Source organism: Oncorhynchus kisutch, linkage group LG14 (assembly GCF_002021735.2).
Source record: "Oncorhynchus kisutch isolate 150728-3 linkage group LG14, Okis_V2, whole genome shotgun sequence".
NCBI lineage: Eukaryota > Metazoa > Chordata > Actinopteri > Salmoniformes > Salmonidae > Oncorhynchus > Oncorhynchus kisutch.
Genome location: NC_034187.2, coordinates 65633744 through 65657596, shown reverse-complemented (window position 1 = coordinate 65657596; position 23853 = coordinate 65633744). Strand labels below are relative to the sequence as shown.

The following is a 23853-nucleotide window of genomic DNA, read 5'->3' as shown; positions in this document are numbered from 1 at the left end:
CCTGGAGGCTGTTTGACTGAATTAGGAGCCAGTGTGTTATCTCTCCAATGGAAGGCAGAGCGGCTGATTGCTGGCCTCATTGGTAGTGCGGATCACGTTCGGCCAGTGTAATAGCAGCCATAGAAACTGCATCAACGAAAATAATTGTTTTGGCAACCCTGGAAAATTAAGAATACAACATTAACATGCTTTGCTTGTGGCGTGTGGCTTCTCTCTCTTCTCTAGTCTTAGGTCTCGATAATATGATCAAATGTTCCCCATTAGAAAGCTGGAGCAAAAGAAAGAGAAAATCTAAATCTTTCTGGAGGTTTGAGGGGAAACTAGCAAACGGCAAGTTGACACCATGTTGTGTGCTTGTCAGGGCACTGTTCTCTGGTCTTCTCAGTCCTAAGTGTAACACAGCATTTTGCACCTTTTTAAGAGGATCCACCAACTGGTAATGGATTCTGCAACCCTTACTCTGATGGTCAGAGCTATTACACGATGGAATAGATTCAAATCTGTAAAGTTGGAACTGTTAGATACTAGCTATCGACACAATGTTCACAGCAAATGTAAAACCTAATGGAATATGTTAGCCAGTATTAGCTACCGGTCAGCGTTATGGATGTAATTGACAGACATTCTACATGTGTTCCAGGTTGCTATGGAGTGGACGGGGAGAGTGACTCCATCATGAGTTCCGCCTCTGAGAACTCCACGGAACCGTGGTTCTGCGATGCTTGCAAGAATGGAGTCACACCCAGCTGTGAGCTCTGCCCCAATCAGGACGGGATCTTCAAAGAGACTGACGCTGGGAGGTGGGTCATGATTATAGGTCGACCGTTTAATCGGAATGGCCGAATAATTAGGGCCGATTTCAAGTTTTCATAACAATCGGAAATCGCTATTTTTGGGCGCCGATATATATATATATTTTCAATGACGGTCTAGGAACGGTGGGTTAACTGCCTTGGTCAGGGGCAGAACGACAGATTTTCACCATGTCAGCTCGGGGGATTCAATCTTACAACCGTACAGTTAACTAGTCCAACGCAATAGCGACCTGCCTCTCTCTCGTTGCACTCTACAAAGAGACTACCTGTTATGCGAATGCAGTAAGCCAAGGTAAGTTGCTAGCTAGCATTAAACTTATCTTTTATAAAAAACAATCAATCATAATCACTAGTTAACTACACATGGTTGATGATATAACTAGATATTATCTAGCATGTCCTGCGTTGCATATAATCTGACTGAGCATACAAGTATCTAAGTATCTGACTGAGCGGTGGTAGGCAGAAGCAGGCGCGTAAACATTCATTCAAACAGCACTTTCATGCGTTTTGCCAGCAGCTCTTCGTTGTGCATCAAGCATTGTGCTGTTTATGACTTCAAGCCTATCAACTTCTGAGATGAGACTGGTGTAACCGAAGTGAAATTGCTAGCTAGTGAGCGCACGCTAATAGCGTTTCAAACGTAACTCGCTCTGAGCCTTCTAGTAGTTGTTCCCCTTGCTCTGCATGGGTTATGCTGCTTCGATGGTGGCTGTCGTTGTGTTGCTGGTTCGAGCCCAGGGAGGAGCGAGGAGAGGGACAGAAGCTATACTGTTACACTGGCAATACTAAAATGTCTATAAGAACATCCAATAGTCAAAGGTTAATGAAATGCAAATGGTATAGAGGGAAATAGTCCTATAATTCCTATAATAACTACAACCTAAAACTTCTTACCTGGGAATATTGAAGACTCATGTTAAAAGGAACCACCAGCTTTCATATGTTCTCATTTTCTGAGCAAGGAACTTAAACGTTAGCTTTCTTACATAACACATATTGCACTTTTACTTTCTTCTCCAACACTTTGTTTTTGCATTATTTAAACCATTATTTACTTGAGGCTAAATTGTTTTATTGATGTATTATATTAAGTAAAAATACGTTTTCATTCAGTATAGTTGTAATTGTCATTATTACAAATAAACTTACAAATAAACTTTAAAAAATCGTCCGATTAATCTGTATCGGCTTTTTTGGTCCTCCAATAATCGGTATCGGCGTTGAAAAATCATAATCGGTTGACCTCTAGTCATGATTTGACACACTGATTTTTATGATTTTTCACATGATTTAATTAGCCTGTTTCGGAGCATTACATTGGATCAGTCAGGTGCACTGTAGGAATTGCAATCAACACAATAGGAATTACCTACACTATAGGAAATCAACTATTTAACATGTATTTCTACATTTACTGCCTCTCTCCATGCCTACATTCAGCGTTGGAGAAGTATAGAAGATGGAGAAGGGAGAGAGAAAGTGAGGGAGAGAAAGAGAGAAGGGTAGGAATAGAGAGAGGAGAAAGAAAGCAAGTGAGGGAAGGAGAAGAAGATGGGGGGGGGGGAGAAAAAGAGAGGAGAGACAGTGAGGGATAGCGAGAGAGAGAGAGAGAGTTATGTGAAGCGTGGAGACTCCAGCCACGCTATCGCTGATGGTGCTCCTCAGCCAGCCTGCACCCGAATTTACTACTTCACTAGAGCATGAAAAACACAGCAAATTAAACTGTGGAGATGGATATCTTTATATTGGACTTCGGATTCTCTTCCCCAAAGTCTGCATTTGAATTTGTGTCACACCAAGCGGATGCTCAGTCAGAGAGTGTGGCTTGGGCCGCTGAAATCAACTACTGAAGATTTCCAAGTTTTTAAGTGTATAAGTGATTAATTCCAGTTAATTATCTGAGTGAAGTTTTCTGATTTTGCGTTGTTTACATTTTACGCTTTTGCAGTGCCTAATTTAATAGAGCTTTGTCAGCATAAATTTACTAATATAACTTAAAGGAAAAATCCCCCCAAAAGCACTCATTCCTATTATTTACATTGTTACATAACTCTAATATGTGAGAACAGTATTTTTTTGTTAACAAATATTTCATTTTGTCGATATTTATAAAGTTGTTAGCAACGTGAACATTGTTGTGGAAATCTGTTGCAGCTCAAGTCGACTACAACATCCACAATGCAATGATCTCTCTATGGGCTGGCTGGCTGGCTAGCTAGCTAGCAAACGTAGCTACACAAAATAATACCAAAGTCAATATCGGCATGTGAAGAAGCTAGTTGGCTGTAAAATCGCCTGAACAAACTGCACTATCAATTTGGGAGTCTACAATCTCAACATGTTCATCCTGCAGATCGATGTGCCTCACAGAGTGGAGTCTGACATTCACAACGACACCATGCAATACACCCTGGACCGATGAGGCAGACAAATAGGAGAAATGTGTTAGACCCTCTTTTAAATTACACATTTCTTGAGGTAGGAATATGACTAATTTGAGAGAAGACAACTTCCCGCGTTATGACATTGACCACTATTGAAATCTGACCTGTATGAATCTAAAAGTCATATTCCTATTAAAGTCCAGTGTAGTGAGAGAGACTTTATCACAATGCTATATCATACCGGCAGAATTTCTGCCGGCAATCGCTCAGATACACATGAAATGACCCAGGGAATAGATAGAAAATCGCTCAGAGATGCACAAATTATAACATAACATTCAAAATGGGTCAATCTTCTCTTTAAAGATGCATTATAAATGTTTTGTATAATTTCAGCCAGTAGCTTTGAAAGTAGCACTCACGAGCCAAAACGGGTCCACGAAAATTGTGCATTGTGTACAACGTCATCAATTTTGTATTATATGTTACATCCTGCAACAACAACAAATCCTGCCATTCCAATTCTTACAGTGTTACAAATTTGTACGTGTTTAAGATCCTTTTCAAACACTTTAATTGTGACCATTAGAAAGCTCGTGTTTACTTCACGTGGACTACCCAGTCTCTGTTTAGTATACTCTCAATGTGTATAATGGTCTTTGCTTTCATTGGTTAAGTAGGCACATACATCAGCAATGGGGCTATTTGAAGCATCTTTGTTTCTTTTCATGTGTATTTTCTAGATGGGTCCATGTGGTTTGTGCGCTCTACGTCCCTGGAGTAGCGTTTGGGGACATTGATAAACTACGACCAGTGACTCTCACAGAGATGAACTACTCCAAGTATGGGGCCAAGGCAAGTACAAAGGAAATGTTTTCTAGAATAAAGATGATGGCGATCGAAATATTCTGTTAAACAGTGTAAATTGTATGACACAAAATCAATCCGTATTACGTCAACATGCTTTGTCAGAGTGGAAGACTGAGGAAGGTGTTTTAGATTTTTGGTTTCCCATTGTCTGTTGATGACAGTAATAAAGTGACTCGTGTGGTTGGTTACCGTCCAACACTTTCATCCAACTTTAACAGAGTGATCTATCAGCGTACAGTCACTCTGACATTCATTCTAGCTGAAACCCTGTTGAGGGTCACTATAGAATACACTTTATTGAAGAGAGTGACTTTTAGAAATATGATCCAGTGCCATTTCACTCTGAAAATAAATTGTTGCTGAAAAATGTGTGTTATCATAAAAATGAATAATTAAAGCATATGCAAGTTTCTCCAAGTGGTCACTTTGTCCCTTTGGAAGAACTGAGCAAAGTCAATGTTGTAGTTTCTGAACCTCTAGGTTTTCCTTTGTCCCTGACTGCAGTTTCTGAGATCTCCATTTTCTTTTGACCTTTTGTTCAGAAGTGGTGTTTCTGACCTATGTTTTTGCTTTCTCTTTTGTCTAGGAGTGCAGTTTCTGCGAGGACGCCCGGTTCGCCCGGACAGGCGTGTGTATCAGCTGTGATGCTGGAATGTGCCGATCCTACTTCCATGTGACCTGTGCTCAGAGGGAGGGGCTTCTCTCAGAGGCCGCTGCGGAGGAGGTGAGAGAAGACCGGACATGAATCATGTGACCCTGTGTATATATACAGTACAAGTCAAAAGTTTGGACAGAGCTACTCGTTCCAGGGTTTCTCTTTATTTTTACTATTTATAATAGTGAGGACATCAGAACAATGAAAAAACATATGGAATCATGTAGTAACCAAAAAAGTGTTAAACAAATCTAAATATATATGAGATTTGAGATTCTTCAAATTAGCCACCCTTTGACAGCTTTGCACAGCTCATTCACAGTCCCTGAAATGCATTTGAACAACGTGTGTGTGGGGGGGGGGGTTCTTAGTGCAGGATTCAGGTCACTCCCTGCGATAAGAAGACCGTAATGTATTCATTTTACAAATGACTAGTCCTTTAAAACAGTCTCTTAAACTGGCCCTGGCTCCTTCATCAACCTCCTGCTATAGGCAGAGTCTTATATTGAGAATGTAATGAAACATGGAAGGCTGTATAATGATGACACTCTAAGGATCTGGTTATAGCTGGTATTCAGGATCCGTCTGCAGTGCAGCTGATGTATGCACCTCGCGTCACTTCTTTCTGCGGCACAAAGGCGGCCGGCGTACTGATAAACCCGGCCCAGAAAGTGCCTACTCACCGCTATCCATTTAATCCATTGAGCTGTGGCAAAGGGCCCCTATCAACAGGTGAAGCCTCTGATAAAATCTGCCGAAACACCTTAAGCCTAAACGATTCTAGGGGAGCCAGGGGCTGCCTGCCTGTCTGGGGGGAAAAACGGTTGAGTTTGAGTGTTTTTTTTTCTCCCTGACTGAGCAGGGGGAAAGAAAAGGTCGTAGGACCTTGTAGGTGAGCTGTATGGTTGTTGTGGATATGGAAAATAATTAAGAAGTAGAGGCTTTCATTGTTCTTCGCTCTTTTCTTACCTGGAATTTGGAAGACCATTTCTGAGAAAAATCACCATCACTAAACCCAGTTCTAGGAATAAGATGCACTCTACTTCAGCATTGAGCACAGTTCATCACTCTGAGAGCACTACATGGATGTTATGTTTCTCACATAACAATGATACAATTATTCTTTTGAATTACATACAGTCCATTCGGAAAGTATTCAGACCCCTTCCCCTTTTCCACATTGTTACGTTACAGCCTTATTCTAAAATGGATCAAATAAAATAAATCATCAATCTACACACAATACCCCATAATGACAAAGAGAAAACAGGCTTTTAGAAATGTTTGCAAATGTATTAAAAATAAAAAAACATACCTTATTTACATAAGTATTCAGACCCTTTGCTATGATACTTGAAAAAGAGCTCAGGTGCATCCTGTTTCCATTGATCATCCTTGAGAGGTTTCTACAACTTGATTGGAGTCCACCTGTGGTAAATTCAATTGATTGGACATGGGAAGGGCACACACCTGTCTATGTAAGTTCCCACAGTTGACAGTGCATGTCAGAGCAAAAACCAAGCCATGAGGTCGAAGCAATTGTCCGTAGAGCTCTGAGAAAGGATTGTGTCGAGACACCGATCTGGGGAAGGGTAACATAAAATATCTGCAGCAATGAAGGTCCCCATGAACACAGTTGTCTCCATCATTTTTAAATGGAAGAAGGTTGTAACCACCAACCACAAGCTGGCCACCCGGCCAAACTGAGCAATCGGGGGAGAAGGGCCTTGATCAGGGAGGTGACTTAGAACCCAATGGTCACTCGGACAGAGTTCCAGAGTTCCTCTGTGAGAGAACCTTCCAGAAGGACAACCATCTCTGCAGCACTCCACCAATCAGGCCTTTATGGTAGAGTGGCCAGACGGAAGCCACTCCTCACTAAAAGGCACGACAGCCCACTTGGAGTTTGTCAAAAGGCACCTAAAGGACTCTCAGACCATGAGAAACAAGATTCTCTGGTCTGAAGAAACCAAGATTGAACTCTTTGGCCTGAATGCCAAGCGTCACATCTGGAGGAAAACTGGCACCATCCCTACGGTGAAGCATGGTGGAGGCAGCATCATGCTGTAGGGATGTTTTTCAGCGGCAGAGACTGGGAAACTAGTCAGGATCGGGGAAAGATGAACAGAGTAAAGTACAGAGAGATCCTTGATGAAAACCTGCTCCAGAGCGCTCAGGACCTCAGACTGGGACGAAGGTTCACCTTCCAACAGGACAACGACCCTAAGCACACAGCCAAGACAACACAGGATTGGCTTCGGGACAAGTCTCTGAGTGTCCTTGAGTGGCTCAGTCAGAGCCCGGACTTGAAACCGATCGAACATCTCTGGCAAGACCTGAAAATAGTTGTGCAGCAACGCTTCCTATCCAACCTGACAGAGCTTGATAGGATCTTCAGTGAAGAATGGGAGAAACTCCCCAAATACAAGTGTGCTAAGCTTGTAGTGTCATACCCAAGAAGACTTGAGGCTGTAATCGCTGCCAAAGGTGCTTCAATAAAGTACTGAGTAAAGGGCCTGAATACTTATGTAATTGTGATATTTTAGTTTTTTTTAAATAATTATACATTTACAAAAAAAAAAGTAATTATGAGGTATTATGTGTAGATTGACGAGGGTGGGAAAAACTAGTTAATAGATTTTAGAATAAGGCTGTAACATAACAAAATGTGGAAAAATTCAAGTGGTCCGACTGCTTGCTTGCTTGCTGTAAGTGACTATTTTACACAGGAAAACAGATCTCTTGACTGAAGAGTGCTGAAAGACATGCCATACACAGTGCACAAGAAGCGATGTTCACCTGTGGTCGATCAGGTTTTGAACGTGTGTGTGTCTGTTTCCACAGGACATAGCCGATCCCTTCTTTGCGTATTGTAAGCAGCATGCGGACCGCTATGACAGGAAGTGGAAGAGGAAGAACTACCTGGCGCTCCAGTCCTACTGCAAGGCATCTCTACAGGACAAAGAGAAGCAGCTGGCCCCTGAGGCACAGGTGAGAGGTCAAGACTGGCTCAGACTCACACTGGCTGGCCCCTGTTAGGGCTGCAGAATGTTGTCTTTGAACATGAATAGAAATGCTTGTCAGTGTTTCCTTCATAGTTAATTGTTCTATATGCAAGATTCAGTCTTCGACTTTTTATTTTAACAAGTGAGTTGGAAAACACAGCAGAAACAACCCGGGGAGGTTGTAAGTTGTAATGTCTGGGTCCCAAATGGGATCCTATTCCCTATATAAAGCACTACTTTTGACCAGGGCCCATATATAGGATAGGGTGCCATTTGGGACACAGCCGGGCTGTCATTAGATAATGAAGTGTGTGTTTCTTTGTGTTGTGTTGAACCCCTGGCAGGCCCGTATCACCACCCGGCTGCAGCAGTACCGGGCCAGGGCAGAGCTGTCCCGTAACACTCGGCCCCAGGCCTGGGTCCCCCGGGAGAAGCTTCCACGACCCCTGACCTCCAGCGCCTCCGCCATCAGGAAACTCATGAGGAAGGCCGAGCTCATGGGCATCAGGTAGGAGTTATTGTCTGTAGGAAAAAGATGGTGTTCAGGCAACCAAGAATTGAGGTGCAGCCCAAATATAGAATTCACACACTCAAAAAAAATCCAATATAAATATTTTTTTGAACTGGATGCGTGAGAGCTGCAACTTTTTCCCCTTGTCAGGGAGGGGCTTTGAGGTCAGAAAGGTGGACCAGGAAGCAGAGGGTTGTCGGTTCAAATCTCTTTTTTCTTCTTCAGCACGGACATCTTCCCTGTAGACACATCAGACATCAGCGCAAGTGTGGACGGGCGCAGGAAACACAAGCAGCCTGCCCTCACTGCAGACTTCGTCAACTATTACCTGGGTGAGTAGGGAAACAAAAACCATCTGACGAATGGCAACAGACTTACATTACCAACATAATACACTATTCTAGTCAATGTTGTTACTAAAGACAGATGCTTCCAGAATAAAGACAGATGTGCCAGAGTTCTATAGGCTCTCAGCATGTAGCCTTGGATAAAGACCCCCAAAATGAATCATGATGCCGTTGCCAGATATGTGTTTGCTCGACCGTTTTTGTGTGTGTGTTTGCGAGTGTGCGTATACATGTACGTTCAAACGTGTATAACCTTGAACAACATCCCCCAGCTATCTCCCATCCGAACATCCCCCACCCCCAGCTATCTCCCATCAGACAGCATCCCCCACTCCCCAGCCATCGCCCATCAGAACAACATCCCCCACCCCCAGCTATCTCCAATCAGAACAACATCCTCAGCCCCCAGCTATCTCCAATCAGAACAACATCCTCAGCCCCCAGCTATCTCCCATCAGAACATCCCCCACCCCCAGCTATCTCCCATCCGAACAGCATCCCCCACCCCCCAGCTATCTCCCATCCGAACAGCATCCCCCACCCCCCAGCTATCTCCCATCAGAACACCCCCCCCCCCCACCACCCACCTCCAGCTATCTCCCATCAGACAGCATCCCCCACCCCCCAGCTATCTCCCATCAGAACCACATCCCCCAGCTATCTCCCATCAGAACACCCCCCAGCTATCGCCCATCAGAACAACATCCCCCACCCCCCAGCTATCGCCCATCAGAACAACATCCCCCAGCTATCTCCCATCAGAACACCCCCCAGCTATCGCCCATCAGAACAACATCCCCCACCCCCCAGCTATCTCCCATCAGAACCACATCCCCCAGCTATCTCCCATCAGAACACCCCCCAGCTATCGCCCATCAGAACAACATCCCCCACCCCCCAGCTATCGCCCATCAGATTGGCACACCGTGTTTCTCATCTGCCTTTTCCCGTGTATAGATGGAGATAGATTGGGATCGGTCCTATTGATGTGTGTAGATTGTGATGGTGGTTTATTGATTGGTGTCCTTATTGCTATGCAGAGAGGAACATGAGGATGATTCAGATCCAGGACAATATCTCTGAACAGAAGAACCTGAAAGACAAGCTGGAGAGTGAGCAGGAGAAACTGCACGTCGACTACAACAAGGTTAGTAGTGGTGGAAAACACACTGTTAGAAGAACCTGAAGAAGCTGCTTGTCGACTACAACAAGATTAGTAGTGGTGTTGGAGCTAGGAACACAAGCATTTCTCTACATCCCCAATAACATCTGCTAAATATGTGTATGCGACCAATAAAATTAGATTTGATTTGGTACAGGCCGTAAAGTCACCTAATAAAATGCTTGCTTGACGTTTCTGTGGTAGTAGACACGGCCAGGGAGATAGTGGACAAAATGTTAATCCACACTGTTATCAACCAGTCACTAGGGGTTTTACCAGTAATTCTCCAGTAGCGTTGCTCTGAGTTCTCACACTAAAGCTGTGCTATGTCTTTGTACTGCATGGCCTCTAGTCTTCAGAAATGACATAGTGTGTCATTCATAAACCGCATTGCTTTGCGCTACAACACATTAACCACCGTTTTACTATGTACCATGAAAAATACAATTTTAAGAGCCCTGTTGTTCCTCTTCCGTCTAGCTCTCTCCATCTCTCATCTCTCACTCTGTTCATCTCTTTCTCCCTCGATCTCTCTGTGGCCCTTGCCGTTTCGCTCTCTATCTATCTCCTTTCATCTATCCTTCACCATGTGACTTGGGTGTGGCGGCACAGGGCAGCTTCGCTCCATCAGGCCCAATGAAGAAGGGAATAAAACAGCAGCGTAAAAGTCAGAGGAGTTAATGTTGCGTTCAGTCTTTCTGCCACGTGTATTAGGCGTTATTAATGGAGTGTGTGTTGCTAATTGCACCGCTCGACATGCTTTTACACGGAGAGGGGGAGCGAGAGAGATGCATAGAAAGAGAGAAGGAGAGAGAGCGATGGAGAGAGAGAAGCAGCCCCGGAAGACAGTGAGAGAGATGGAGAAAGACTGAGAGGGGGATCGAGCGAGAAGGATCGTTAAGATTAGAAGTCTAGCTACAGATACGGCTATAAAGCCCCTGACAGGGTGAGTGTGCGGGGTGGTGGGTTCTGAGTGCGCAGGGTGGTGGGTTCTGAGTGCGCGGGGGGGTGGGTTCTGAGTGCGCGGGGTGGTGGGTTCTGAGTGCGCGGGGTGGTGGGTTCTGAGTGCGCGGGGTGGTGGGTTCTGAGTGCGCGGGGTGGTGGGTTCTGAGTGCGCGGGGTGGTGGGTTCTGAGTGCGCGGGGTGGTGGGTTCTGAGTGCGCGGGGGGGTGGGTTCTGAGTGCGCGGGGGGGTGGGTTCTGAGTGCGCGGGGGGGTGGGTTCTGAGTGCGCGGGGGGGTGGGTTCTGAGTGCGCGGGGGGGTGGGTTCTGAGTGCGCGGGGGGGTGGGTTCTGAGTGCGCGGGGGGGTGGGTTCTGAGTGAGCGGGGTGGTGGGTTCTGAGTGAGCGGGGTGGTGGGTTCTGAGTGAGCGGGGGGGTGGGTTCTGAGTGCGCGGGGGGGGTGGGTTCTGAGTGCGCGGGGGGGTGGGTTCTGAGTGCGCGGGGGGGGTGGGTTCTGAGTGCGCGGGGGGGGTGGGTTCTGAGTGCATGGGGGGGTGGGTTCTGAGTGCGTGGGGGGGGGTGGGTTCTGAGTGCGCGGGGGGGTGGGTTCTGAGTGCCCGGGGGGGTGGGTTCTGAGTGCCCGGGGGGGTGGGTTCTGAGTGCCCGGGGGGGTGGGTTCTGAGTGCCCGGGGGGGTGGGTTCTGAGTGAGCGGGGGGGTGGGTTCTGAGTGCGCGAGGTGTGGAGAGTAATCTCTGGGAGATAATATGAAGTCTCTCTCGCTACATGACCTCTCTCTCTCCCCCACATAACCTTTCTCTCTCTCTCTCCCCCACATAACCTTTCTCTCTCTCTCTCCCCACATAACCTTTCTCTCTCCCCCACATAACCTTTCTCTCTCCCCCCACATAACCTTTCTCTCTCTCTCTCCCCCCACATAACCTTTCTCTCTCTCTCTCCCTCCCACATAACCTTTCTCTCTCTCTCCCCCACATAACCTTTCTCTCTCTCTCTCCCCCCACATAACCTTTCTCTCTCTCTCTCCCCCCACATAACCTTCTCTCTCTCTCTCCCCCCACATAACCTTCTCTCTCTCTCTCTCCCCACATAACCTTTCTCTCTCTCTCTCCCCCACATAACCTTTCTCTCTCTCTCCCCCACATAACCTTTCTCTCTCTCTCCCCCCACATAACCTTTCTCTCTCTCTCTCCCCCCACATAACCTTTCTCTCTCTCTCTCCCCCCACATAACCTTTCTCTCTCTCTCTCCCCCCACATAACCTTTCTCTCTCTCTCTTCCCCCACATAACCTTTCTCTCTCTCTCTTCCCCCACATAACCTTTCTCTCTCTCTCTTCCCCCACATAACCTTTCTCTCTCTCTCTCCCCCCACATAACCTTTCTCTCTCTCTCTCCCCCCACATAACCTTTCTCTCTCTCTCTCCCCCCACATAACCTTTCTCTCTCTCTCTCCCCCCACATAACCTTTCTCTCTCTCTCTCCCCCCACATAACCTTTCTCTCTCTCTCTCTCCCCCACATAACCTTTCTCTCTCTCTCTCTCCCCCACATAACCTTTCTCTCTCTCTCTCTCCCCCCACATAACCTTTCTCTCTCTCTCTCTCCCCCCACATAACCTTTCTCTCTCTCTCTCTCCCCCCACATAACCTTTCTCTCTCTCTCTCTCCCCCCACATAACCTTTCTCTCTCTCTCTCCCCCCACATAACCTTTCTCTCTCTCTCTCCCTCCCCCCACATAACCTTTCTCTCTCTCTCCCCCCCCCCACATAACCTTTCTCTCTCTCTCTCCCCCCCCACATAACCTTTCTCTCTCTCTCTCCCCCTATATAATATGTCTCTCTCTCTCCCCCTATATAACCGGTCTCTGTCTCTCCCCCTATATAACCGGTCTCTCTGTCTCTCCCCCTATAAAATTGGTCTCTCTCTCTCCCCCTATATAACCGCTCTCTCTCTCTCTCCCCCTACATAACCCGTCTCTCTCTCTCTCTCCCCCTTACATAACCCGTCTCTCTCTCTCTCTCTCTCCCCCCTACATAACCTGTTTCTCTCTCTCTCCCCTCACATAACCTTTCTCTCTCTCTCTCCCCCTATATAACGGTCTCTCTCTCTCCCCCTATATAACCGGTCTCTCTCTCTCCTCCTATATAACCGTCTCTCTCTCTCTCCTCCTATATAACCGGTCTCTCTCTCTCTCCCCCTATATAACCGGTCTCTCTCTCTCTCCCCCTATATAACCGGTCTCTCTCTCTCTCTCCCCCTATATAACCGGTCTCTCTCTCTCTCCCCCTATATAACCGGTCTCTCTCTCTCTCCCCCTATATAACCGGTCTCTCTCTCTCTCCCCCTATATAACCGGTCTCTCTCTCTCTCCCCCTATATAACCGGTCTCTCTCTCTCTCCCCCTATATAACCGGTCTCTCTCTCTCTCCCCCTATATAACCGGTCTCTCTCTCTCTCCCCCTATATAATCGGTCTCTCTCTCTCTCTCCCCTATATAACGGTCTCTCTCTCTCTCTCCCCCTATATAACCGGTCTCTCTCTCTCTCTCCCCTATATAACGGTCTCTCTCTCTCTCTCCCCCTATATAACGGTCTCTCTCTCTCCCCCTATATAACCGGTCTCTCTCCTCTCCTCCCTATATAACCGGTCTCTCTCTCTCTCTCCTCCTATATAACCGGTCTCTCTCTCTCTCTCCCCCTATATAACCGTCTCTCATCTCTCTCCTCCCCTATATAACCGGTCTCTCTCTCTCTCCTCCTATATAACCGGTCTCTCTCTCTCCCCCTATATAACCGGTCTCTCTCTCTCTCTCCTATATAACCGGTCTCTCTCTCTCTCCTCCTATATAACCGGTCTCTCTCTCTCTCCTCCTATATAACCGGTCTCTCTCTCTCCCCCTATATAACCGGTCTCTCTCTCTCCCCCTATATAACCGGTCTCTCTGTCTCTCCCCCTATAAAATTGGTCTCTCTCTCTCCCCCTATATAACCGCTCTCTCTCTCTCTCCCCCCTACATAACCCGTCTCTCTCTCTCTCTCCCCCTTACATAACCCGTCTCTCTCTCTCTCTCTCTCCCCCCTACATAACCTGTTTCTCTCTCTCTCCCCTCACATAACCTTTCTCTCTCTCTCTCCCCCTATATAACGGTCTCTCTCTCTCCCCCTATATAACCGGTCTCTCTCTCTCCTCCTATATAACCGGTCTCTCTCTCTCTCCTCCTATATAACCGGTCTCTCTCTCTCTCCCCCTATATAACCGGTCTCTCTCTCTCTCCCCCTATATAACCGGTCTCTCTCTCTCTCTCCCCCTATATAACCGGTCTCTCTCTCTCTCCCCCTATATAACCGGTCTCTCTCTCTCTCCCCCTATATAACCGGTCTCTCTCTCTCTCCCCCTATATAACCGGTCTCTCTCTCTCTCCCCCTATATAACCGGTCTCTCTCTCTCTCCCCCTATATAACCGGTCTCTCTCTCTCTCCCCCTATATAACCGGTCTCTCTCTCTCTCCCCCTATATAATCGGTCTCTCTCTCTCTCTCCCCCTATATAACCGGTCTCTCTCTCTCTCTCCCCCTATATAACCGGTCTCTCTCTCTCTCTCCCCCTATATAACGGTCTCTCTCTCTCTCTCCCCCTATATAACGGTCTCTCTCTCTCCCCCCTATATAACCGGTCTCTCTCTCTCTCCTCCTATATAACCGGTCTCTCTCTCTCTCTCCCCCTATATAACCGGTCTCTCTCTCTCTCTCCCCCTATATAACCGGTCTCTCTCTCTCTCCTCCTATATAACCGGTCTCTCTCTCTCCCCCTATATAACTGGTCTCTCTCTCTCTCCCCCTATATAACCGGTCTCTCTCTCTCTCTCTCCTATATAACCGGTCTCTCTCTCTCTCCTCCTATATAACCGGTCTCTCTCTCTCTCCTCCTATATAACCGGTCTCTCTCTCTCCCCCTATATAACCGGTCTCTCTCTCTCCCCCTATATAACCGGTCTCTCTCTCTCTTCCCCTATATAACCGGTCTCTCTCTCTCTCCCCCTATAAAATCGGTCTCTCTCTCTCCCCCTACATAACCTGTCTCTCTCTCTCTCTCCCCTACATGACCTCTCTCCCTCTCTCTCTCCCTCCGCCCTACATGACCTGTCTCTCTCTCTCCTCCCCCTACATGACCTGTCTCTCTCTCCTCCACCTACATGACCTGTTTCTCTCACTCTCCCTCTCTCTCTCTCTCTCCCTCCCCCCTACATGACCGGTCTCTCTCTCTCTCCCCTACATGACCTCTCTCCCTCTCTCTCTCCCTCCCCCCTACATGACCTGTTTCTCGCTCTCTCTCTCTCTCTCCCCCTACATGACCTGTCTGTTTCTCTCTCCCCCTACATGACCTGTCTGTTTCTCTCTCCCCCTACATGACCTGTCTGTTTCTCTCTCCCCCTACATGACCTGTCTCTCTCTCTCTCCCCCTACATGACCTGTCTCTCTCTCTCTCCCCCTACATGACCTGTCTGTTTCTCTCTAACCCCTACATGACCTGTCTGTTTCTCTCTCCCCCTACATGACCTGTCTGTTTCTCTCTCCCCCTACATGACCTGTCTGTTTCTCTCTCCCCCTACATGACCTGTCTGTTTCTCTCTCCCCCTACATGACCTGTCTCTCTCTCTCTCCCCCTACATGACCTGTCTGTTTCTCTCTCCCCCTACATGACCTGTCTGTTTCTCTCTCCCCCTACATGACCTGTCTGTTTCCCTCTCCCCCTACATGACCTGTCTGTTTCCCTCTCCCCCTACATGACCTGTCTCTCTCTCTCTCCCCCTACATGACCTGTCTCTCTCTCTCTCCCCCTACATGACCTGTCTCTCTCTCTCTCCCCCTACATGACCTGTCTCTCTCTCCTCCACCTACATGACCTGTTTCTCTCGCTCTCCCTCTCTCTCTCTCTCTCTCTCCCTCCCCCCTACATGACCTGTCTCTCTCTCTCCCCTACATGACCTCTCTCTCTCTCTCTCTCTCTCTCTCTCTCTCCCCTACATGACCTGTCTCTCTCTCTCTCCCCTACATGACCTCTCTCTCTCTCTCTCTCTCTCTCTCGCTCTCGCTCCCCCCCCCCCCCCCCTAATATGACTTGTCTGTCTCTCCCTCTGTAGCTGTGTGAGTCTCTGGAGGATCTGCAGAATGTTAACGGAGTTCTGAGGAGTGAGGGCCATGCCATATGGACCATGTTGGGAGGAATCCTAGGACAGGTATGTTAATATCACACTACTTTCTTCTCCTCTCTCATCCTCCTTTCCTCCTCATCCCCATTTCTTATCTTCTTTTGCACTTTCTCATTCCTCCTCATCCACTTTCTCCTCCTATCTCTCTCATGTTTAGTCCAGAGTTGGCAACACTCCCACTAACCCACTAAGTCCAGCCACTGTCCTGTAATTTTAGTTTCATCACACCTAGGCAGGGCAGAAAAGTCAGAGGATAAACCGCCAACCGGACAGGTCTCCCTGCTACATGCCCAGGACCTGGTGATGACAAAGGATTGAGAGGAATCTAGATTAGCCATAGCAACCCACAGAGTTACCATGGGATAATTCTGCAGCCCATAATAGGCTCCTGTAAGTGATTGACCTGTCCTTTACCATAAAGGCAGACCAGACCTGGCTCTGCTCCACTCTAAATGAAGCTAGAAGCTGTCCGCTTGCTTTCTACCACGTTCACACTCGCCATGGCAACCAAATCGCCAAGATGCGTCGCCACGGGTGATGGGTTGTTTAATGAGTGCGAAATGCAGCTCTGCAGAAATTGCTGTGAGACCTTTTTAACTTAAAAAAAAATAGTGACAGAGCCTGTTTGGAAGTGCTGACACTGACACTTATTTAAAAGCAGCCCAGCTCTTGGTGTGTGTGGTGCTGTGTTGAGGTGAGAATGAGAACTGTGGACGAGAGGCCTGTGGAGCGTTGGAGCTCTGACAGGATGCTATAGCAAGACACAACACACACAGACACCCCCTGGTTACACCCAGTCTCTAAGATTAGCAGGTAGGCCTAGATAATACAATTTACAGTTGCCCGTGGCGCCTGGAACTGCATATGTCATCAGCTCTTTCAAAATGCATCTACGTAAGCGGCTAACTGAATGCATGATGCTGATTTTAAAAGTCTGGCTTGCGACGGGGGTGCGACGGGGGCTGCCTTACAGATAAATGGATGGTGTGATATAGCTAGGATGGGAGGAAAGAAAGGCTGGAGGGAAAGAACGACTGAACGAACGACGTCGATCTGCAACGACCTCCATAAATCACGTAATTAGAAACGTGGAAAGGTTTAAGTGTCTACATCAGTCACGTCCCCGCGTTGCTTTGTGTCATCTATCTGATACCTTTTCATTTCCTATTTGTCATCCCTCTGCCCGTCCCGTACATTACCAGAAATTATTGATGTTACCCGACCGCAGACCCATCCCTCATCCTATACACTGAGTCAGTGTTGTCATTGTGGGGGACTTCTCAGGGAGAGGAAGCATTTTTCGCTAGACATTGTGAAGCTTCAAAGGACCCGGTCACAGTGTTTTTAGCATTTCCTGGCAGTGTTCAGTTTGGCACTGAGGTAAAGCATCTCGTTTGAAATGCTGTGCACGTCTGTGTCATACACCGAGAATCTTCCTGAAAGGCGTGCCAGTCAGGTGACCCTTCCCTGTGTGTGCCAGTGCCAGCCACTCGGTCCCCCACGGCCTCAGAGCCTGTCTCGCACCCAGTATGAACCAGCAAGATGGCCTGAGGTTGGGCTGGTCCTGCCTGTCTCTGATTCTTATTTTAGAATATACCTTCCCCTACCCATCTCTCTGAGGGGTTTTCTACTCACTGAGCTAATGCAGAAGGGGACTGTGGTCCACAATTAGTAGATCACACACACCCTAGGGTCTTGTGGCCCTGGCACCCCCACAGGACCGGTCCCTGGGAGTCGTGGGCTACGGCGTAGTGAGCGTGCTCAGATTAGAGCTGCCCCAGTGAGGAGCCTGTCTGTTTAGTGGCCCACCAGCTCCCCAGTCTCTCCCTAGCAGATCGGTTTTCTAATTAACCTGCGACAGACAGCAGCCACCATGTAGCCAACGAGATGCAGTGGAGAAATAAACACACATCCACCACAGACAGACAGTCTGTCTCATGACCAACAACATGGGTCCCCTCCCCACAGACACACACATACTCTCCCTCTCTCTCTTCACCCCCCCCTTCCTCTCCCCTCTTTGTCTGTCCTCTTTCTCCCTCCTCTCTGTGGACACCTTTGCCCTGTCTGTCCTTCACTGCTTCTCTCTGAGGTCTCTAGTACACCTACAGTTGTGTTATGTGTGTCTCTCTGTGACAGAAACTGAACTCCCCGCCGGTCCTGAAAGCCCCTAAAGAGAGGAAGCCCAGCAAGAAGGAGGGAGGAGTTCCTGGGAAGTCCTCCAACCTACCAGCTGTCCTCTACAGGTAAACAAACAAACATTCAAACAGGCATTACATACAAGCACAAGGCCTTATATGCTGATGTGTGTATGTATGCGTGTGTGTGTTCCTGTTTAGCTGTGGGATCTGTAAGAAGAACCAAGACCAGCATCTCCTGCTGATGTGTGACACTTGCAAGCTCTACTACCACCTGGGCTGTCTGGAGCCTCCGCTGACACGCATGCCCAAGAAGACCAAGAACAGCTACTGGTGAGAGAGGCAGGGAGACAGACACACAGACGGGCAGACGCACAGACGGACAGACGCACACGCAGGCAGACAGACGCACACGCAGGCAGACAGACACACAGGCGCAGACGGACAGACACGCACAGACGGACAGAAGCAGACGCACAGACACAGGCGGACAGACGCGCACACGCAGGCGGACAGACAGACAGACGCAGGCAGTCACAGACAAGCGGATGGACAGACGCACACGCAGGCGGACAGACAGACAGACGCAGGCAGTCACAGACAAGCGGATGGACAGACGCACACGCAGGCGGACAGACAGACAGACGCAGGCAGTCACAGACAAGCGGATGGACAGACGCACACGCAGGCAGACAGACAGACGCAGGCAGTCACAGACAAGCGGATGGACAGACGCACACGCAGGCGGACAGACGCAGGCGGACAGACGCAGGCGGACAGACGCAGGCGGACAGACGCAGGCGGACAGACGCAGGCAGGCGGACAGACGCAGGCAGGCGGACAGACGCAGGCAGGCGGACAGACTCAGGCAGGCGGACAGACGCAGGCAGGCGGACAGACGCAGGCAGGCGGACAGACGCAGGCAGGCGGACAGACGCAGGCAGGCGGACAGACGCAGGCAGGCGGACAGACGTAGGCGGACAGACGCGCAGACGCAGGCGAACAGACGCGCAGACGCAGGCGGACAGACAGACGTAGGCAGGCGGACAGACGTAGGCAGGTGGACAGACGCGCAGACGCAGGCGGACAGACGCAGGCAGACGCAGGCGGACAGACGCAGGCAGGCGCAGACAAGCGGATTGACAGACTCACGCAGGCGGACAGATGCAGGCAAACAGATGCAGGTAGACAGGCGGATGGACAGATGCACATGCAGGCGGACAGACGCGCACACGCAGGCGGACAGACGCTCACACGGAAAGGACAGGCGGACGGAAAAACGGGCAGACGATGACGGACAAAAAGACGGACGGACGGGCAGACGCGGGCGGACTGATAGACTGACTGAAAGACGGACGGAAAGACGGGCGGACGGAAAGGCGGGCGGACGGAAAGGCGGCCAGAAGTGGACAGACTGAAAGACGAGCGGACGCGGAAAGACGGGGACGGGCAGACGGAAAGACGGGCCGATGGAAAGGACGGGCGGGCGGAAAGACAGGCGGACGGAAAGGACGGGCGGAAGCGGACGGAAAGACTGGCGATTCGGACAGAAAGACGTGCGGATGTGGAAAGACGGGCGGACGGAAAGACAGGGGGACGGAAAGACGGGCAGAAGTGGACAAACTCAAAGACGAACGGACGCAGAAAGACGGACGGAAAGACAGGCGGGCGGACGGAAAGACGGACGGACAGAAAGACGGGCGGACGCGGACGGACAGAAAGACGGGCGGACGCGGACGGACAGAAAGACGGGCGGACGCGGACGGACAGAAAGACGGGCGGACGCGGACGGACAGAAAGACGGGCGGACGCGGACGGACAGAAAGACGGGCGGACGCGGACGGACAGAAAGACGGGCGGACGCGCACGGACAGAAAGACGGGCGGACGCGCACGGACAGAAAGACGGGCGGACGGGGAGACGGGCGGACGGGCGAACGCGGGCAGACAGAAAGACGGGCGAACGCGGGCGGACGGGAAGACGGGCGAACGCGGGCGGATGGGAAGACGGGCGAACGGGAAGACGGGCGGACGGGAAGACTGGCGAACGCGGGCGGACGGAAAGACGGGCGGACGGGAAGACGGGCGAACGCGGGGAAAGACAGAAAGACGGGCGGACGGGAAGACGGGCGAACGCGGGCAGGCAAAGATGGGCAGGCGGACGCGGGCGGACAGAAAGATGGGCGGACGGACAGAAAGACAGACGCACGCAGACAGACAGACAGACGCACGCGGGCAGGCGCACAGACAGGCAGACGTAAACAGGCAGACGTAGACAGGCAGACAAACGCAGGCAGGCAGACGCAGATAGACAGACAGGCGCAGACAGACGCAGATAGACAGACAGGCGCAGACAGACAGACAGATGCAGATAGACAGATGCAGATAGACAGATGCAGATAGACAGATGCAGATAGACAGACAGACACAGTTTGACAGATGCAGAGACATAGACAGATGCAGAGACAGACAGACAGACAGACAGATGCAGATAGACAGACAGACAGACAGACAGACGCAGATAGACAGACAGATAGACGCAGTTTGACAGACGCAGAGACAGACAGACAGACGCACACAGACAAACGCCGATAGACAGACGCAGACAGACAAACACAGAAAGAGAAAGAGAGAGAGATGGGAAAGAGAGAGAGACAGATGAGAGAGAGAGAGCGAGAAATGGGCGAGAGCGAGATAATATAGAGAGATGGGGAAGAAAGAAAAAGAGAAGATAGAAAGACAGAGAGATATAAGAAGGGAAGAGAGAGAGAGGTGAGAAAGAGAGAGATGGGAAAGAGAGCGAGAGATGAGATGGGAAAGAGAGAGAGATGAGATGGGAAAGAGAGAGAGAGATGAGATGGGAAAGAAAGAAAGAGAGAGATGAGATGGGAAAGAGAGATGAGATGGGAAAGAGAGAGAGATGAGAAAGAGAGAGATGAGATGGGAAAGAGAGAGAGAGATGGGAAAGAAAGAGAGAGAGAGATGGGAAAGAAAGAGAGAGATGAGATGGGAAAGAAAGGGAAAGAGAGATGAGATGGGAAAGAAAGAGAGATGAGATGGGAAAGAGAGATGAGATGGGAAAGAGAGATGAGATGGGAAAGAAAGAGAGAGATGGGAAAGAAAGAGAGAGAGATGAGATGGGAAAGAAAGGGAAAGAGATGAGATGGGAAAGAAAGAAAGAGAGAGAGATGGGAAAGAGAGATGAGATGGGAAAGAAAGAGAGAGACAGATGGGCGAGAGCGAGATAATATAGAGAGATGAGAGAGAAATTGATGAGATGGGAAAGAAATAAAGAGGGAAGAAAGAAAAAGAAGATAAAACGACAGATATATAAGAAGGGAAGAGAGAGAGGTGAGAAAGAAAGAATGAGAGAGAGATGGGAAAGAAAGAGAGAGATGGAAAGAAAGAGAGAGATGGGAAAGAAAGAGAGAGATGGGAAAGAGATGAGATGGGAAAGAAAGAGAGAGGTGGGAAAGAAAGAGAGATGAGATGGGAAAGAAAGAGAGGGATGGGAGAGAGATTGGAAAGAGGGAGATGAAAGAGATGAGTGATAAGAGATGATGAGGGGGAGATGGGAAAGGAAGAGAGAGATTAGAAAGAGAGCGATAAGAAAGAAAGAGCGAGGGACTGAGAGTGTGGTAGATGGGGAAGAAAGAGAGAAGTAGATGAGGAAGAAAGAGAGGGACTGGGGAGGTAGATGGGGAGTGAATGGTGAATGGGTGCCAGAGCACTCGATGGTACAAGAGTTTACAAAACCAAAAATTGGACCAAGTGCTGTCCATAGTACACACATCTGTTATGACATTGTTATAACATTGTATAAAAACATGTTATTTAAGCAATAAGACATCAAACCCGGGGATTATCGTGTGATAACTCCATGACTAAGATAACTCATGTTCTTAGACCCGAGACGAAGCCAATGGCCGGGAACAGCCCTTAGTCAGGAGTTATCATACGATATTCTCCAGGTTTGAGGGCCTTATTGCTTTTATAAAACAGTTGCCAACATATTTATACAAATATTAATAGAATGTTTTCATTAAAAACATTATTTTAACAGCGGGCTGGTCGTTAGTTATTTTCTTATGTTTTGACGCAGTTGTTAATTCTAATCATTCTATTCTTTGGACATTGCTATGCTAACCAAATCATTGGCATTGGCATGTAGCTAGCTAGCAGAGATTCAATGATGATGAGAACCTCAATAAATAATGATTTAATGAATATCCAGAAACCGCACTGCGCTGGTTAATAAATTAATGGAATTCTTGAGTGTTCAGTTTCCATGGTGAATTAGTTGGCTTCATTCTTGGGCTACCTAGCCTACTGGCATGGGAGAGATAGCATTTGTAAAATGATACATTGTTGCACAGGTTGTAAAGGCAGACAGGTAGGTTTATAAAGCCCCCCCCCCCCCCCCCCCCATCTGTTGCAAATATCAAATAGTAGCATGGAAAAATAGTGTGTAGACACTTTTTTGCCCAAGGGATATTTTGACTGAATATCCAGCCTGGACTGCGGGACAGTTGAATTATGAGATTAACACGTCATGGTATTTTGCGTGAGTAAATGTCCCGCATATCATCCAATCAGCATGGAGGATCCAAACAAACCGTTTTATAATGACTTGGAGTAGAAGATACATTAGTGTCCACAATTGATTTATTTGTAATAAGTGTGACATTTTAGAATACTCAATGGCAGTAGATTTATCAGATGGAGAATGCAGAGATGGTGGAAATTTCCCACTTCACACAGAAGAGGTAGATGTCCTTATCTGGATAGATAAATAGATGAGCTCTTTTGTGTATCTGTCTCAATAGTTTCAGCAGTATTCCGTCTCTGTCACTTAGTGAGTTACTTCCACAGTTAGTCATCTCCCTTTTTACTTCCTATTCTAAGTTATGGAGGAAGGGGGATTTGTGTGTGTGCGTGTGCGATTACGTTGGTGTGTACGTGGGTGTGCATATGTACGTGGGTGTGCGCACATTTAAGATATGTGTGTTTGTTTTTGTGGCACCTCAACCTGCACGTTGTCCATGCCTGTGACTGGGAGTAAATCATTTAAACCATGAATTAGAGAGCACGGCTGCGTTCTGCTCCGGAGGGCAGAAATTACAAAGTGTTTGGATGGATATAATTTTGTGGAGCCGAGGCCAAGTCATACCTAATTACCACGATCTACACCCCACGAAAGAGGCAGAATGAAAGGTGCAGACAGGGCTTCTCAGTAGGAACTAGAAACACACAGAGGATCCGATCCACAAGTTCGCTTTGCCTTAACCTATAACCCTGGGGCGTCAGGGTAGCCTAGTGGTTAGAGTGTTGGACTAGTAACCGAAAGGTTGCAAGTTCAAATCCCCGAGCTGACAAGGTACAAATCTGTCGTTCTGCCCCTGAACAGGCAGTTAACCCACTGTTCCTAGGCCGGCATTGAAAATAAGAATTTGTTCTTAACTGACTTGCCTAGTAAAATAAAGGTAAAAAATTTGATCAAATTTGTAAGACTGGCAGAAACACATGTCACAGTCGTATGCTTTGCCTGGGTCAGCATAAACCCCTGTCCTCAAATCCAGGGGCAGACCTCCAGGCTCAGATTTCAATACTTTGGGAAAACAACATATTTTTTTTTGAACCAAGCAAATATTATTTTCATAGATTTCAACAAAGAAGACCAAAGCCTTAGTGTTTTGTTTGTTTTCCCCAACATAATCAGCAACATCTAGATCCTGTTTGTCAGACATTGATAGTAAGAGAGAAAGGTATCTGAAACTGGTTTTCCATGCTTAAGATGTTC

General features: G+C 48.3%; 1 protein-coding gene across 5 annotated transcripts in view; it reads left to right on the top strand.

Annotated features, from left to right (window-relative positions):
• The window catches only part of LOC109903473 (PHD finger protein 14), a 109486-nt gene that overhangs the window by 15663 nt on the left and 69970 nt on the right, over positions 1-23853 (top strand). For 3 of the 5 annotated variants that reach the window (XM_031788780.1, XM_031788779.1, XM_031788783.1), the window contains exons 6-15: positions 641-800; positions 3946-4057; positions 4659-4796; positions 7572-7718; positions 8065-8240; positions 8469-8575; positions 9631-9737; positions 15848-15943; positions 18056-18162; positions 18256-18387. In XM_031788780.1, the coding sequence (XP_031644640.1) occupies positions 641-800; positions 3946-4057; positions 4659-4796; positions 7572-7718; positions 8065-8240; positions 8469-8575; positions 9631-9737; positions 15848-15943; positions 18056-18162; positions 18256-18387 (1282 nt within the window). The remainder of the gene's footprint in view (positions 1-640; positions 801-3945; positions 4058-4658; positions 4797-7571; positions 7719-8064; positions 8241-8468; positions 8576-9630; positions 9738-15847; positions 15944-18055; positions 18163-18255; positions 18388-23853) is intronic. The other 2 variants (XM_031788782.1, XM_031788781.1) reach the window with 1 other exon arrangement.